The sequence below is a fragment of the Schistocerca serialis genome, chromosome 2 (genome assembly GCF_023864345.2).
Source record: "Schistocerca serialis cubense isolate TAMUIC-IGC-003099 chromosome 2, iqSchSeri2.2, whole genome shotgun sequence".
Classification (NCBI taxonomy): Eukaryota; Metazoa; Arthropoda; class Insecta; order Orthoptera; family Acrididae; genus Schistocerca; species Schistocerca serialis.
This window is the reverse complement of record NC_064639.1, coordinates 692,884,758-692,902,599: the sequence shown is the minus strand read 5'-3', so window position 1 is coordinate 692,902,599 and position 17,842 is coordinate 692,884,758. Positions and strand designations below refer to the sequence as shown.

The window sequence follows — 17,842 nt, the reverse complement described above, 5'->3', positions numbered from 1 at the left end:
GACCCTGGACATATGCAAAAATTGGAATAGTCACCCAAGTGCAGTCAAGTGCCAAGACTTAATGGTCACCCAAGTGCAGAGAAGTGGCAAGACTTCTTAGAAATATGGAGGAAAAATCTAAAACAGACAGTGTAAGTGCACATGGCACTTCAGTAGATTGGAGAAAGTTGACAATGATTTAAGAAAGAAATACACACAAAATTTCAACATGAATTTTAGGGGGGAATTAGCGAACTGCAAACCACAAAGTGTGTGTTTCTCTTGCTCAGACAGAACATTCAATACAAACACAAGGCTAATTGCGACATTTGGAAGCATTACTTTGGGAAACTACACAACTGTGAAACTCCAATAGAAACCTTGTAATTTGATGGATCTATCCTGAACCAAGTCTCGGTTCCACCGACATGTGATGAGATACATAATATCATATGCAGGGGTTGGACAAAAATATGGAAACAGTGTGAAAAATGCATGCTTGAAGCTAAATGCAAATGTTATCATATTAAGGAGTTGGCCAAAAAGGTAGAAACACCACAAGAAATGCATGCTTGAACTAAATCCAGATGCTTTTGACTGCAGATGGCACCTGTGCAATGCCCTCAATACATTGCAAAGTGTCAGTCATGGTAAGAACAATGTTCTGTGTAGTTGCGAGTGCATTGTGTCAAAGTTAAGTGATTTTGAATGTGGACAGATTGTTGGAACTTGTGTGATGGGTGCTTCTGTAATCAAGGTAGCTGAAGTGTTTGGGATTTCACAAGGCACTATATCACAGATTTATACCTCATACAGGGAAAGCGGAAAAACGTCATCTGCTAATTCACAATTCGGATGAAAGTGTGTGTTGGATGGTTGTGACAGTCAGTCATTGAAAATAACTGTGACAAAAAATAAGAAGATAACAGCTGTAGAAGTCACTGTAGAACTGAACATCGCAATCATGAACCCTGTCAGCACCAAAACAACACAAGGGGAGCTCCATAAGCTGCTAATTGCTGGGTGAGATGGAATTCCAAAACCATACATCAGTGATGCACATGCCCATAACAGGAAAATGTGGTGCCAAAGCCATAAAATCTAGACTGCAGACCAGTGGACGAAAGTCATTTGGTTGGATGAGTCTGGTTGCACACTGTGTTTAACTTGTGGCTAAGTTACATTCCAAGAGTGAAACATGTCAGGGATTCAGAGATGATTCAGGCAGCCATATCATGGTATTCCATGGGCCCCAAGGGCACTTCGCAAGGTAGCATTACTGCCAACAGTTATGTGACTATTTTGGTTGATCAGGTCCATCCCATGGTACAATGTTTTTGCCCAGTGGTAATGCTGGGTTCTAAGATGTCTTGGCCCCAGTTTACACAGCTTACGTTGTCCAGGACTGGTCTTGTAAGCAGAAAGATGAGTTATTGCATCTCTCTTGGCCACTGGAGTCAACAGATCTCCATGTTATTGAGTCTTTGCAGTCTACTTGGGAGAGAATAGTGCATGATTGCTGTCCATCTCCCATCATCCTTACTTGAGTATGCTACTATTTTGTAGGAAGAATGGTATCAGATTCACTTGAAAACCATAGAGGACCTATATTTCTTCTGCCTAGATGACTGGAAGTGGTTTAGAATAATAACAGATGGAACTTGTTTTGAATGCCAGTGTTTTCCGGCACCATATTAGGCATGGTAAAGTGTTGTGTTTTTGGCATTTCCACGTTTTTGCCGACCCGCTGTGCCGCTTCAAAAACAGCAAAGCACGTGGGGGGGAAGAGATTGTTCAATTACTGAGATGCTCATGATTGGAGGCAGACTCGTGACTGACAGACTATTATTTTTAATATACAAGGTGTGATCAAAAAGTAACAGGAATTTATTAATTTTGTGAGCTTTGTTTAACAGATTTTCAATTTTTCTTTTTTAATTTTTTTTATTGTTTTTATTGTGGTACACATGTTCCTGATGTATGTCTGCATTTTCAACTGGTTTTAATGTTTAGTTTATTGTTGATGGTCTAAAAGGTTATACATGTTTTCAAGTGCTTGGTGAATTTTTACATTTGAAAAAGATGGATCAAAGAATTTGCATTAAATTTTGCTTGAAAAATGGAATAAAATGCAGCACCACACTCTAAATGTTGACTGTGGCTTTTAGTGAATCTGCTATGAGTAAGACAAGAGTTTATGAGTGGTATAAACATTTCAAAGAGGACCGAGAAGATGGTGAAGGTGACGATGGTCTTGAATGCCCTAGCACATGGCAGTGTGGAAGAAGTAAAAAAAATGGTTCTGGAAAATTGCCATATCACCATCAGAGAGGTTGGTGATGTTATCAGCAAATCCTTTGGCTCATGCTGAGCAGTTTTCTCGTATGTTGTGGGCATGAGACATGTAGCAGCAAATTTTGTTCTGAAATTGTTGAATTTCAACCAAAAATGACACTGAGTAAACATTGCTCAGAAATTGCTGAATGAAGTTGACAACAATGCAGAACTTCTAAAGAACATTATAAAAGGTGATGAAACATGGATTTATGGATATGACATCAAAACCAAGGCCCAATCATCTCTATGGAAACTCTCTGAAGAGCCAAGACAGAAAAAAATTCAACAAGTTTGATCACTTGTGAAGGTTCTTCTTAGTGTTGTTCTTGATTAAAATGGGATAGTGCATCATGAGTTCCTGCCTTATGAGCAGACGGTCTGTAAGGACTACTACCTGGAAGTTACACATCATATGCATGAAGCAGTCCATAGAACACAATGAGAATTGTGGCAAAACCATTCATGGAAACTGCATCATGACAATGCTCCCACTCACACTTCAATGCTTGCTTGTAATTGTGTTGCCTCAGCCATAGTATTCTGTGGCCATGACTCCAGAAACTTCTTTCTGTTCCTGAGGCTGAAGAGAACCATGAAAGGACATTGTTTTGCCACTATTGATAAGTTGAAAACAGAATTGCTGAAGCAGTTGAACACTGTAATGGGAAGTGAGTCCCAGAAGAGTTTCCAAGATTGGAAAAAGTGCTGGCATGAGTGTATTATGTTTGAGGGAGATTACTTTGAAGGGGACAAGTTGATGTTGATGAAAATTCTTTAAGGAAAACATAAATAACTATTACTTTTTTTATCACACCTTGTGTGGGAAAGCAAAATTATACCAACAGATTAGAATACTACTTTGATTCAGTCTCTACACAAAAAGATGATAAGATGTACCTGAGCAATTATTGAGGCATTTCTCTTCTATCAGTTGCCTGGTTGCCTGCAAAGTATTATCTTGTGCCTTCCTTATCAGATAGAATAGAAGCAGCAGATGGAATGGAAGATGAATGAGTAACAGGATTTTTTTAATTTTTAACAAAACTGATCATGAGCAGGATGGTTCTGGATCCTCAAGATAATACTACAGCTGTACACGTGGCCATGTTTGATTTAAAAATTAAAAAAAAGTGTATGACTTGACTGTTTTCTATATTACATAAGTATGGTATGGATAATAAAATAAGTAATTTAATCCAACAATGAAAAATGCCTAAAGCAAAATTTATGGGTGAAATCTCTGAATCTGAAATAAAGCAGACGTAACAGGAGATGATGGGATATCTCCATTCCTCTTCAATCTGATATAGATAAGATCATCAAAATATGGCACAAAGATACACCTGGAATAAATATGGGAACAAAAAGTAAAATAACCATTATCAAATATCTTGCCATTGCTGATGATCCAGCAATAATTAACAAGACTACCACTGAAACAATACATGCCCTAAAGTAGGGGGTAGTGTACCATCACTAAGGTTAAGCACTTCAAATCTTTAGGTGAATTATCAGGAACCCTGGCAATGACAAAGTGAGCAATAAAATTCATTCATGAAGTGGAAACACAATAAAGCAGCTATTGCAGATTTGTACTGTCACTCAGTTTAATATAGACTATTTTACATCTCTAATTTAAAATCAGAGATGTAAAATAGTCTGTATATTGCTTTATAGCCTATTTTACATCTCTGGTTTTAAATTGTTTGATTGTCCTTCACATTATGTCATTCAGAAAAATTGTGTAAAGTCTACAAAATCAACTCGAATGTTTGTAACAAGAAATTCTTTGTTTACCTAAGCCAAACTATGCCACTAACAAGCAACTATTCTCCCAGAAGCACTCTATGCAGCTGCCAAATCTTCATTAACAATGAATGTCTGTATTATTGAGAAAACAGATTGACAGGTATTGTGGGAAACATTCAACTCCAAGATCCAAGACTGTATCTGGATGTGCAGAAGAATTGTATTCTGTAACAGAATGATTAGTTTCTTTGCATGGAAAAGATCTCCGAAATGATATGGATGGCTCATGATTAACCCTCGAGTGGATGCATGCTTTTTATAACAAGAGCAGGCATGCAGCATACTTTGTACTCATATGAAGAATAGCTGTCTTTATGTCACAGAGGTAAACACATCTGAGCAAAATAACAATTTAATCTTAGTTTGATTCATTACATCATTCTTTTGCCATGTACAAGAGTTCTCCCACAGTAATGAAGCACTGAAAGCATTAAACAGTGTCGTTGCATCATATCCCAACCAATTGTTTATTTGATTGCTGTGATCTCATAGACAAGAGCCTCACTATGGGATTGGGCCACTAGCTCGAAATCTGGGTCATTTTCGTGCACAGATCTCAAATTTTTTCTCGCCTATCTTGATATTTGTTGTATATTACTGCTGTTCACATGGAAGCATGACATCACAACTTAGCACTGTGTTAGCTGAAGTAATAATGAAGAAATAGATATGAGCTTGCAATTGTTAAAACAATGGAATGGTATAAGCCAATATTATTTATGGATGGTACACTTGATACATAGACATGTTGGCTTGAGGTTTAACCAAGAAAAACTTCCACATCATAAACAGGATCTGAGAAACCAAAGCACAAAGAACATAAAAGATTGATTGCTTGTCTTATCAAGGCACTAAGAAAAAATTTGAACAACTCATTCAATCAATATGATGTCAAACATAACAAACATTGTGTCAAAATTCCCACCTAGTATCAGATGGCAAATACTAGCCCTAGCCACACGTGCCACACGTGAATGCCTGTTTTTCAGTTGGGCAGGGGGACATGAGCTTCATTGACCTACACATCTACAACACTGGTGGTAACCACCTCATCGGTACAGCTGGAGATGTCTTATCCATCTCCAGCAACATCAGGAAAGAGGACACCTGCAAAGGTTTCCCCCCCTCCCAAGATGAAACAGACCAGCTGTTAATCACCAACCAGTGGCTAGCAGAGCCATAGGCTGCAGTTCAGGAAAATCCTCACAGAAACTGAAACATCACAAGGACAAGAAGGATAAATTGAAAGTTAAACTGAATTCTGTTGCTCCGGTTAATCTGGTTCCCAGTCCCTTTGAGGGTGAGCCTCTGAATACCAAAGAAGAACCACCATTCAGTTGGAGTGTGACTCATCAGCAAAGTGATTTGTACTTCTGTTACACCTTTGCTGTTTTCTCAGATCACATTCTGATGTGGTTACTATTGCCACCAGGTTGAACTCTGTCATTTAATGGCTATTAACGCTACAGATGGTTCTGCACTTCAGGCGACGCGCTTCTCAGAAACTCAACTTGCTGCCATTCAAAATTACAAATACTACTGTACAAATCACATTTACTCAGGGAGGGCATCTGTAGGAGTCTGCAAGCTCATTTGATCTGATGCTTTTAGTGATCAGGTGCCACTAACCACTGCATTACAAGCTTTACTGTTCATTTATGTCTGTCAGTTAGGATAACAGTATGTAATATCTTATGGAGCTAGTACACCAGCTGATGGGGCTAGTGGATCAACTGCCTTCATTCTTCCTCCTACTGGGAGACGTCAGTGCCCAAACTCCTCTGTAGGATGGCCAAACCACAACTAGAAGGGGCCAAGTAATAGAGCAATTAATTTCCTAACGGGAAATCTATCTACTTAATACTGAAGCTGCAACACGTTTCAGTATGGCCCATGGAACACACTCAGCCATAGATTTTACTTTCTGCAACCTGAACATATCACGCTTAATCCAGTGGTCTGTCGGTGTGATCTATGCCACAGCACCCACTTTCCTATGACTCTCTCTTTCTCAAAACATCAACCAATGGAACATGCACCACATTTGTCACTTCAGAAAGCCAGTTGAGAAATTTTCAGCCCCAACTTTTGAAACCAGTCAAGAGAAGGATATCGAAGGGATGATACAAGGTTCTTTTGGTATGATTATACTTGCCACAGATGCAAGAGTACTGTATTCTTCAGGCGCTTTCTGAAGGACATCTGTGCCGCTGTTGTCTGAAGAAATAGCTGCAGCAGCTATCAGAGAGCATCACAGGGCACTTTAACGCACAACTGTCAACCCTCTATGGAACATTTAATAGAATTCAAGAGACTTCCAGTGAAGACACAGTTTTTAGTAAAAAAGAGGAAACAGGACTGCTGGGAGCAGTATATATATCACCTATGAGAACCCACACCCCACCATCTCAAATATGGGCTATACCTGCTGTTTTTGCAGCCACCCACTGTCCATAGTAGCTTCTGGTAACTCCCTCGGTGACGACGTGTGCACTGATCGTATGGTCATTGCTGAATGCTTCCTGGTACGCTTTGCTGAAGTGTCCATATACAGTAACCACCACCCTACTTGCCTGACCCGGAAATGTTTGGTGAAGTAAAACTCCTTATTCTTCTAGGCACAAAGCTTTGAATCGTACAGTGTTCCATGTACTGAATGAGAGTTCCACAGCGTCTTAGCAGAGTGTCAAGGAAAAGGACCTAGAAACGAATGAAATTCACTATCCAGTGCTTGAACACCTTAACAATGACAGCATAAAGTGCATCCTCAGGTTTTTAAATTGTTTTTGTCAGGAAAGAGAGTTTTCCTCCTGATGGTGGGTTGGTATTATTATTATTATTATACTGAAGCCAGAAAAGATCCTTCAATTTTGACTAATTATTAACCAATCTCTCTCATGAACAAGCTGTATAAATATTCAGAAGAATGGTCAACCAACAACAGTGTCAATGCATGAAAGCCAGAGGACTTTATTGCAGTTTCAAAGTGCCTTTTGAGTATACCAATTTAGCACAGACCATCTGATTTGTCTGGAACCTGCAGTGTGCAATGCTTTTGCGCAAAGCCGAAACCTGATCACTGTGATCTTTGACCTGCAGAAGTTGTAAAATATCACCTGGCACCGTTACATTCACTCTGCACTGCATGAGTGGGATTTCTGGGGCTGTTTACCCTTTTTTATCCAGAATATCATATCCCTCTGACTGTCCTAGGTCCAGGCATATGCACTGCGCTTAGAACTTTCACCTCATTAAACAGTGATTTGAAGTTGTTGAAACTCTCAAATTTTTAGGCCTTGTATCCAACAGTTAAGTAGCATGGATGCCATGTGTGCACCAGCTCAAGGCAGATAGCATGAGGAAGCTTAATAGCCTCAGATTTCTCAGCAGCACCTCCTAGACTGCAGATTGCACAGTTTTTCTGTGTTTTACAAAGTTTTGGTTTTATGCCAAGTGGACTATGGACATGTTGCATATGGGCTGGCATCACTGCCAGTACTGAGCTTGTTAGACCCAGTCCACCTCAGTTGGACATATGGTTGGCAACTACAACTTTCTGTACATGCCCTGGAGACAGCCTCCTGGTGGAAACTGGTGTCCCACCATTGAGGGTCAGATGTTAGCAACTCTTGGCGAATGATGTGGTTACAATCTACTACATGCCTACCCATTTTTGTTACTTTCTTTCACAACTGGCAGTTCAGACTGTTTACAAACAAATTGCACAAAAATGGGCAGACCTGTTAGCATTGCAAGGACCTGTACATATAACTCACTCTTGCCCCCACCCCCCAGTGGTGTGATACACTCCTCCCACCATTCTCAGACACTTATTCCATTCGATTCTCCACAACCACCCAAATTCAACATGCAGCTACATAGATGGATTGATAGTCAATGGCAGCATTAGTTATGCTTTTGCACCTTCAAGTGAGCAAGAGAAGTATACTCTGCTGAGAGCATGCAGTGTATGCACTGCATAGTTGGTTGCCATGCCATGTCAGGGTGTCTACGAGCCGGGAGAACTGGGAGATTCGGGAAAAACCCGGGAATTTTTTCATCCGGGAGAAAACTGGGAAAAACCCGGGAATCTTTTTGAGTTCCGGGAATTTTTCATTTTTTTAGTTTTCAGTTAAATTTTTGTGATTTTGACTGGTAAGAATCAATACTCTAACAAAAAAAAATTACTGTATCCCACTTCTGCAGAATAATACTGCAGCAACAAAACATGAACGAGAGAAAAAAACGAAAATAAAACTTAAGTCACAAAGAAAACGTGCCATATACAACAACAAAACACAGTACTCATACAAGCGTCTGCCAACAGCAAAGTGTGTCAAAGGCTTTAGGAAGAGCATGCAGTGCTTCTTAACAACAAATTGCCTCCAATGAACGTTACGTGACAGTTTTTTACATTAGATTCGTTTTAATGCAAGATCTTTTAATGTTTCACTCGTACGAACATGCGGGCTTCCTGCGTCATCGTAGCTGCGCAAGTGCAGTGACACCTGTTACCTGGCGTTACTGCTAAAGTGTACCTTTCTAATAGGTCACGGAAAAATATTGCGAATATTGCTTTGAAAAGCGTTACTTTCAAAGTAAATTTCCTTTTATGTAAGATAAACTATGTGAGAGAGTGTATGACGAATTTCTTAAATCACAGAATGTTTGACTGTCATTTAAAAATCAACTCTTTGGGGACGACCATATGAAGAATTTCGAGCCCAGAAGATCAGACATTTACGTCGTTATTAAAAAATTTTACTGGCACATTTATGTGATGTATGACGCGCAAAAAAGGTCAACAATATATGTGGAAGCTTAGCTTCTCTTGCAGCTTATTAATCTTAGAGACCAATATTATATGTGATAGCTTTGCTTTTCTTGTAGCAACAGTTGTACATTAATTTAAGCCATTAATTTTTCTTATTTGTGTGTTCGCACTACCTAAGAGTGATCTAGCAATTGGCCGACTACATCACGTGTCAAATGCAGTTATCAGCTGGCGAGATCAGGTGACATGAGCTGTGACTGGCTTACAAAAGCGCATCGCAATCTCGATTTTAATAATGCCTCGGAAAGTAACATGCGGTGTTTGGTGGAACTCGAATTTATACCTTCGTAACACGGAAATGTGCGGTGTATATGTTGCTGCACATCAAAGATCTTTCCAAAACGTGTTTTTTTCCCCTGAGTTTCATTTTCTAAAGTGCCGGGAAATTCTACGCCGGTGTATAAAACCATAAAAGGATTGATAATGCCGATAAAAAGTATACTGTCACTTAACACAGAAAAAGTGTATTTTCACCCGGGAGAAAGTGTAATTTCAACCGGGAAATCCGGGAAAAATCCGGGAATTGTTTTTCCTTGTCCATGTAGACACCCTGCATGTGCTCTGCAATACCTTAAAACTCTCTCCACAAAAGACTTCCTGCTTTGTGGTTACTCCATGAGCTTACGAGCCATATCTTAGTGCTACCTTAGAAATGTTTTGGCCACTAAGTTTCAAGACCACAAGATGACTTCCCCAGCTCTGGAACCACTGTAATATTCATTCAGACACCAAGATACATAAGTATTCCAGGAAATGAACTCACTGACAAATTAGCTAAAGTAGCAACCACAGAAGACAAACTTAAAGACCAATAAAAGGGACAACCAGAGCATGGCGTACTTCACTCCAAGCCTCTCTGAAAGATGCCATCACACTGTACAAACTACTTATTGGCCACACAAGACCTACCCATGAGTTCCTTTTACATCAAGAGGACTCCACCCAATGCAGCTCTGGTAGTCATCTCACAATCGCCTGTATTCTCACAGTATGTATCTTTCTGGCTGATCTGGGGTGAGCTGTCAACCTGTCTACCACCCTACTCCAGATACTTGCAGAAAATGGGATAGCAGTTAGCAGAGTCATCATTTCTTCAGGGAAAATGGATTTTGTAACAAAATTTAATGCACCACAGTGTTCGGTGTCACAGGTGGATGTGGAGCAAAGACCTCTCGATGTGGCACGTATCCAGAGTGGCCCCCAACTACTTTCTTCCCTTGCCCTTTAATGTATTTTTAAATTTGTATGTATATTTTTTGTTTATCTAAAGTTTAAACTAACTGACTGTCTAGTCCATGCAGTTTTATTTTCCTCACCCCATTTTAGTAATGTTGACTATGATGATCCTCCATGGAATATTCTTCAGTGATTGATTACAGTTGTTAGCTACCTGGGTTTTATCTTCCTCTGACCATCTGATTTAGGCTACTGTCACACAACTTTTCAACCATAATGCCGAGTTCACAGACCCTGGAGCTGCTAGTTCTCCTTCTTTTGTTCCACATCTTTGTATGCGAACTTTCAGTGCAATGAGGAATTGATAAATACCACTGCTTTTGCTACTACTACCACTACTACTACTACTACTACTAATAATAATAATAATCACCATCATTGTCGTCATTAAACTTCCTGGCAGATTAAAACTGTGTACCGGGCCGAGTCACAAACTTGGGCATGTGCTACCCAAGCTTGACTCATGATTTACTTCTGCCAATACCTGGTCTCCTACCTTCTTAACTTCACAGAAACACTCCTGTGAACCTTGCAGAACTAGCACTCCTGGAAGAAAGGATATTGCGGAGACATGGCTTAGCCACAGGTTTGAAGAGGTTACCCGAATGAAATTTTCACTCTGAAGTGGAATATGTGCTGATATATGAAACTTCCTGACAGATTAAAGCAGTGTGTCAGGTAGAGACTCAAACTCAGGCCTTTGCCTTTCACGGGAAAGTGCTCTGCTGACTGAGTTACCCAAGCATGACTCACGACCTACCCTACAGCTTTACGTCTGCTAGTACTTTGTCTCCTACTTTCCTACTGGCATTGACACTTTCCTGCGAAAGTCTTGAGTTAGTCTCGGTCCAGCACACAGGTTTAATCTGCCAAGAAATTTCATATCAGCACTCACTCCAGTGCAGAATGAAAATTTCATTGCAGTAATCTACCTTCATCGCCACAACCACCACCACCACCACCACCACCACCACCACCACCACCACGAATACCACCAATGTACAGTGGCCAGCCAACACCCAAAAACATCTCAAGGATCACTGTTGACCCACTGGCAACTACACAACTGTGATATGGATAGAAAATCAGCTCTCATAAGTTCACTTCCAAACAACTAACATAACGGATTTTGAAAATCAAAAGCGTATGGACACTAGAATGATGACAGATCTATAGTGACAGGATGAAGAAGTTTTGAGATGATAGCGAGAACAAGAAAATTGAGAATAACTAGTGGTTCCACAAGCTCTTTTAAGAGTCAACTGAAATAATAATAAAATGTCATTAATTAAAGCATTTGCATTCTGACAGACAGATAATGATCATTGGGTGGTCAAAACAAATAACTGCACTTTTAGGTGTTTTTGTGATTATTGTCACAAGAAGATAAAAGAAGACTGACTATGATTGTTCTCAAATAATGGGAATGCGACTGAAATACATTTTGTGTTGTTTGTGTGAGCTGTACCCATTTTCTTGTTAGTGAGTGTTCAGGGAGATATCCTTGCTTCTACTGTACCATTCTGTTATTGTTTCTGTCCAATTCTCAAATACCAGATTACTGTTATGGAGTTTGATGTGGAAGTTACTTTAAAGAGTCTTGTTTGCAGTAAGTAACAATCTGTCTTTTCCTATCTTGTTGATATTATTACCTGGAGTTTCCACTGTTTAATGAAAATTTCTGTTAGATGTGTTTATTGAATATCAGTCTAATGACTGACGTGGCCAAACTTCCTACTGAATACCAACACACAATTACCTGAACTTCACTGGCCACTCTTTTTAATCATCCTACCCAACAGAGAGAGAACACATTAACAAAACACCACAGAGGCGATGACAATCAAGAGCCGTTTTCATCCTGAAAGTAATCATTTGATGGTTTTTGAGAAGATATGACTACAATATCAGTGATCTACAAAATATTTATGTACAAATTTATTTTGCAAACACGGACTGAGCATCATATAGTGTTCCTCCACTCTGTAAGATAGAATATTAGATTTGTTTCCAACCACATACTGAAATAAAAGAAATGTAGCATGTTTTTAGTTATAGGCTTGTTTTTAGTGTTTCAATAAGTATGTAGGACAGTATTCATACTGTTTCAGAATGCTGACTCTTAATTTCATGAGCAAGAGAAATCTGTGGTGCCTAAATTCAACTTCACAAGGAAGCATGAGATTACATCCGACCAAATGAATATTATGGCCAACACTTCCAACTATTGAGACCCAGGTATTAAGCAATCAAAATTTATGCAGGGTGGCCCAGGAGGAATGATCAGTATTCAGGGATATGACAGGAATGACCATTTAAAGCAAAAAACCTCATACGGGCATATGCCCTAGTCCGAATGGTTTCCGAGATAGAACACATTTACTGTAATCTGTTATTTGTTTTCTATATTATTCAGTGCTTTGTCCGGTTTATCCATGTACAACAATTAATTCACATTACTACATGTATTTTACAAAGTGTCAATTGAAAAATACATATTTTTAACATGTTTACCAGTAAGCGTTACTGTCCATGTCACTTACACCTGTTGTACAGTTAACAATTAATGTCTGAATATGCCTTGTTAACTTAAATGCATCGATGCACTGGTCACATAGCAAAATGGAATCTTCCCATCTGTTATGTTTTTTTACTCCTGTAAATAAACAATTACTTTTCCTAATTTTTTCCTTATTTTCAATATTTTTATCCATTAACATGTACACTTACATGAAAATCTCAAGATCTCATTTAGACTTCATTTCACTGTAATTTATTGGTCTGATTATCATTTTGATTGTTGTGTTTACATTAATGTAATTAGTTTTCTTTACAGAATTCAGAAATAGAAAACACATTTGATTGAAGTTAGTACTACAGTTTGCAACATGCAAAACCCTATGAGTTTATCAGTATATTTGAGAAAGGTGACCCACACCAACAAAGTATGGCAGTCCCATTTTCTTAAAAAGTACTTTGAATCATCTGAAATTAATTAACATATGCAATAATTAACATAAAAATGCTCCAGGATATTACTGTTTTCCATGACAGGTTTTGTCAGAACTGTTCCAAATTGTGACTACATCCTTTTAATACTTTAATTTTTCCGTATAGGAATAACATAGAGCATTGATTAACTAACTGACTGATTAACAATTTTGTGTAATTTACCCTAATTTGCAATATGGCACTCATACAACCATGTAAACCTGATATTGCAGAAGAATAATAGTGACCATGTATATTTCTAAATTTCTAACCAGTAACATTTTTGTAAGCCAAAATCACATTAATTCTGGTGAGACATCCAAAATAGTAAAATTCAGCCTAGGTGACTTTCAAAGCATAATGTAATTTACGAAACAACAGTTTACTCATATGCTTGTCTTCAAATAATGAGACATCTCACAAGATTGACAGTTATGGTTTGAAAGCTCATGAATGAGGCTTATGTTGGGTTCACTCACAGTTTCGATTAATGCCACTACTGCATTCTGTATGCGAACTGACATCCACAAAACTCAGTCTCATTAATGTTTAATAACTTTTGAGTGGTTTTTGTGTAGCAGATAAATGAACATGTTAACTGAATTATGTTGTAATTAACAGGGAGATGTGTGATGTCATTGTCATTGGAGTGAGCTATTGTTGGACATGGTGATTCTTGTCATGGACTGACTTAATTGAACTACTGCAATGTATTTTTCTTTAATAAATTACTAAAGGATAGTGCTAATTGTGGAATGTGACTTTTTCATGTAAATCTGAACTATGTTTTGTGTCAGAAATAGAATAACTAACTTTGCCATGGAACTGTTGGTAGGTAACTGTAGGTGCTGATTTGGTACTATATGCTGAAAGTTTTTCATAGTAGATAATCTGGTCATTGTCATTAACAACTGTACTTTTGAAGGAATAAATGTGTTTGTTAATGCAATTGAAATGTGGTATCATGTACTTTTTGAGTAAATACCATCCTACATTCATTTGGGCTTTCAGCTTCAAGGTGAACTGGAGTTTATGCTCCCTAGGTGGGACTATGAAAGCCAGTCAGTAGCACTACACTCTCTTGCGAGAACATGTTTTGTTGCTTGTCTAAGTGCTTCTGCATGTTCGCTACTGAGGGCAACAATGCCCCTTATGTGACAAAGCAGTTCATCTCACACCTTCAACTTTTGTTTGTACATCGCAGACTTCATCCAACCTCATAAACAAAAATCCAGTGGTGTAAGGTCTGGCTATCTTGGGGGCCAGTTCATTGCACTACCACAGCAAGTCCAGCAATTAGAATAAATGCAGTTGAGATTTTCCCTCACAAGTACATTAAACTTGTTCTATCTCGGAAACTATTTGGAATAGGGTATATTTTCATGGAGGTTTTTTGCTTCAAATCAGCATTCGCATAATATCCCTGCATACTGACCATTCGTCCTGGGACACCCTGTGTATGCATCCACAGGCAATGGTTTACACTCAGTTACCTCTGGAAACAAGCTCTTGATACAAAGAGATCATTCACTGCAATCTGTCATAACAATGAAAATCTGATTGTGGAAAAGGCAGGTTCCAGACTCAGATAGTGGAAGAACTAGTTAGTCACCCTGAGAGTATCACAGAATATTTTGGAAAACTACACAAGAAATGCATTGCGTATTGTGGAATGCCTGACTCACAAAGCTCCATGAACCAAAATTTTAAAATGAGTGAAGAAAATTATTGTTTCTACCAACATGCATCTCACATAATGACTATGGTAGTAAAATTAGAGATATTTAGGCTTAGGTGATATATCCTTTGTGAATGTAATGGGTAGCGCAAATGATTCTGGTATACTACACAGAATAAAATGAGAATCCAAAACAATTTTTGGTAATTGGTTCCTTGCTCCTAGCAAGATGGTGGAGGTAATGACCAAAAGCATTAGGTTTTATGCAGGTATGATGTGAAAAGAAAAGTTGGACCATTATCTGGTTCAGTGATTTGTTTAACAGATTGATGGGAATTTTACAGGCAATGTGAAATCTGAGAAAATATCCTCCTCCAGCAATAATCTGTAGGCTAACAAAGAGAAATGAAATTGTCATTTTGATTAAAAGTTGTGATTAGATAGCGATTTGGGGCAACAACATCATAATATAGTGCTGATACCAAAAAAATTTGCATGATCATGCATTTTTAATTAAACTGCAGCTTGGATCAATGATGCAGATACAGAATATATATTGAGATGTTATTCCAAAACTACATTTCTTTAAAATTCTTAATATCTGCAGGCAACATTCAGAGCTACTCTAACAATGATGTGCCCTTTAGTGGTTCTGCCTCACATCATCCATGTAATAAGGCAGCAAATGCAGCCTTGTTTAAACTGACCTTGCCATTTGGAAAGTTGGATTTTTTTCCCCATGGTGGGTCAATGTACGTCAAGCTATTTAAGAATTGTTGAAAAAATTATTGCTACTGGAAGTATAGTTTCTTTTTGTATTTTTTTCTTTTTTTTCAGCAAATGTAGAGGTCTTAGGATCTGATGATGCAACGACATGTATTATTGCTGTACTTAGACATCCAGGTAAGTCTGCAATATAAGCCATTACTAAAATTTCCCAATTTTGGGAAGTTATACTCCAGAATGAATCATTTATTTAAGATATCTGAAAAAGAACACAAATCAGAGTAAAAGTAACACTTCATATGTAATTTAAAAGTATCATTTTATCTTCAGAAATTGAGTGACTTGTTTTGTTCCCAGTTTGTGGGGCAGTAGCTCTGTCCCATATGGACGGTGGAGGAGTTGCAGACTGTGTGGCCAGAATGATTGAGAGTGTTAAGCAGATTGCTGGTGGAAGCTCTGATGGAAAGATGGAATTACAAGTGTTTGGAGCTTTTGGATATGCACAGAACTTTTCAGAGACAGTATTTGCTTCTGTAATGAGTAAGTGGTAGATTTCATTTCTCTTTACTTTACACTAAATTGGAATACATTATAGTTGCCCGATCTATTTGAAAACCTGTATATCTACTGAAACATGCAATGGGCTGATAAAAAAATCAGTTACAGAAATCTGTTGAAGCTAATATACTGTGAATACTTTCCATTTTTAGTTATTCACATTAACTGAGTGTATTTGCTTTTCCAAGTAAATGAGAACTTTTAACTACAGTTCCCAATGGTTACAAAGAGAAAAAAGTGAAAATGAGGTCTTCCTGATAGATAATCAATTTTATGAATGAATAAAAATATGAAGAGATTGCTTTAATGATTACTCAGGGAGCTCTAAGATAGGTAATGCTCACATTAGCAGATAAAAAATGTTGTGTTGTTGATAACTTGAGTAGGAAGAAAGTAATATGATATCAGTTCAAAGTTTTGAATCAGTCCATAAAGAATGTACAAATCCAAAACCTGTCGTCAAATCTCAAATAGGACAAGCATTTATAATTGAATACAATCCAGACCAGTGCATATAATGTGGACTAATCTAAGACAAACTTAAGGAAGTTTCTAAATGGAAAACACAGGATGGAACAAGACTATATTATGAAAAGGGTAGATTGCTACTCACCATGATGCTGAGTCGCAGACAGGCACAAGAAAGACTAGTCTGCTATACATTTAAACTTTCAGCCATGTAGTCTAGTAAAGTAAAGTCTAGTGTAGTCTTTTTGTTTTGCTTGTCTGTGACTCTATCGTGAGTAGCAAACTACCCTTTTCAAAATATTGTTGTTAAGAATGTTTCTCATGGATTCAAGCAAGCAGACTGGGTTGAGAATAACTTGGAGACAACAATGTTATGTTTTCAGGCTACCACTATCATGCAGGTATGCAGATTTTTCAGTTTTGCAACTTGTTCTTTCCATGCTGAAGTTCATAGTACAGTGGTTGCAGTTTGAGAATCAAAAAGAAAATTCATTTGAGAAAAATATGAAATTACAGAGAGACAGAATGGCTAGCCTTCAGGAGCCAAAATTCTAGTACTACTGATAGTCACAATGAAAAGTGAGAACTCTAATCCTGACTTTCAGAAGTATTAGCTCCTTCTTCAGGAAGAAGAGACCGAAAGACTGGATAAGGTTAGAAGGAACAGCCCCCAGGATGAGAAGGACCCTTCTGTTGTGAGGCTGAGGGGAAACAAAAGTGAAGTGTGGAACTGTCAGAGAGAGTAGAATGTCAAAGACATTACATTGGTAAGTACTGTGCCAATAAGTCCAGAGATGGAGTAAGGACAGAGTAGAAACAATGGCAGAGAGAGAAACAACAGTATGTTATCTTGGATGAAGAGTTGGTTGATTTGGGGGGGAGGGACCAAACAGCGAGTTCATTGGTCCCATCAGATTAGGGAACATTGGGGAAGGAAATCAGCTGTACCCTTTCAAAGAAACCATCCTGGCATTTGACTGAAGTGATTTCGGTAAATCATGGAGGAACATAAATCATGATGGCCGGATGCGGGTTTGAACTGTCGTCCTCCCAAATCCGAGACCAGTGTGCTACCCACTGCACCCCCTCGTGGATGAAGACTCATGTAGAAGTAACTTCAGTTGTACCCAGGGAAGTGTATTTTGTCTCTTGCTGTTCACGTTGTATGTTAATGATCTTGCAGACAGTATTATAGCAACCTGAGATTTTTTTGCAGATGATGACTG

The 17,842-nt window shown here is 38.4% G+C and overlaps 1 protein-coding gene across 4 annotated transcripts in view; it reads left to right on the top strand.

Moving 5' to 3' along the window:
- Positions 1 to 17,842, top strand: part of LOC126457828 (protein N-terminal asparagine amidohydrolase-like) — a 139,330-nt gene that overhangs the window by 43,974 nt on the left and 77,514 nt on the right. For all 4 annotated transcript variants that reach the window (XM_050094457.1, XM_050094458.1, XM_050094456.1 and 1 more), the window contains exons 3-4: positions 15,702 to 15,767; positions 15,948 to 16,130. In XM_050094457.1, the coding sequence (XP_049950414.1) occupies positions 15,702 to 15,767; positions 15,948 to 16,130 (249 nt within the window). The remainder of the gene's footprint in view (positions 1 to 15,701; positions 15,768 to 15,947; positions 16,131 to 17,842) is intronic.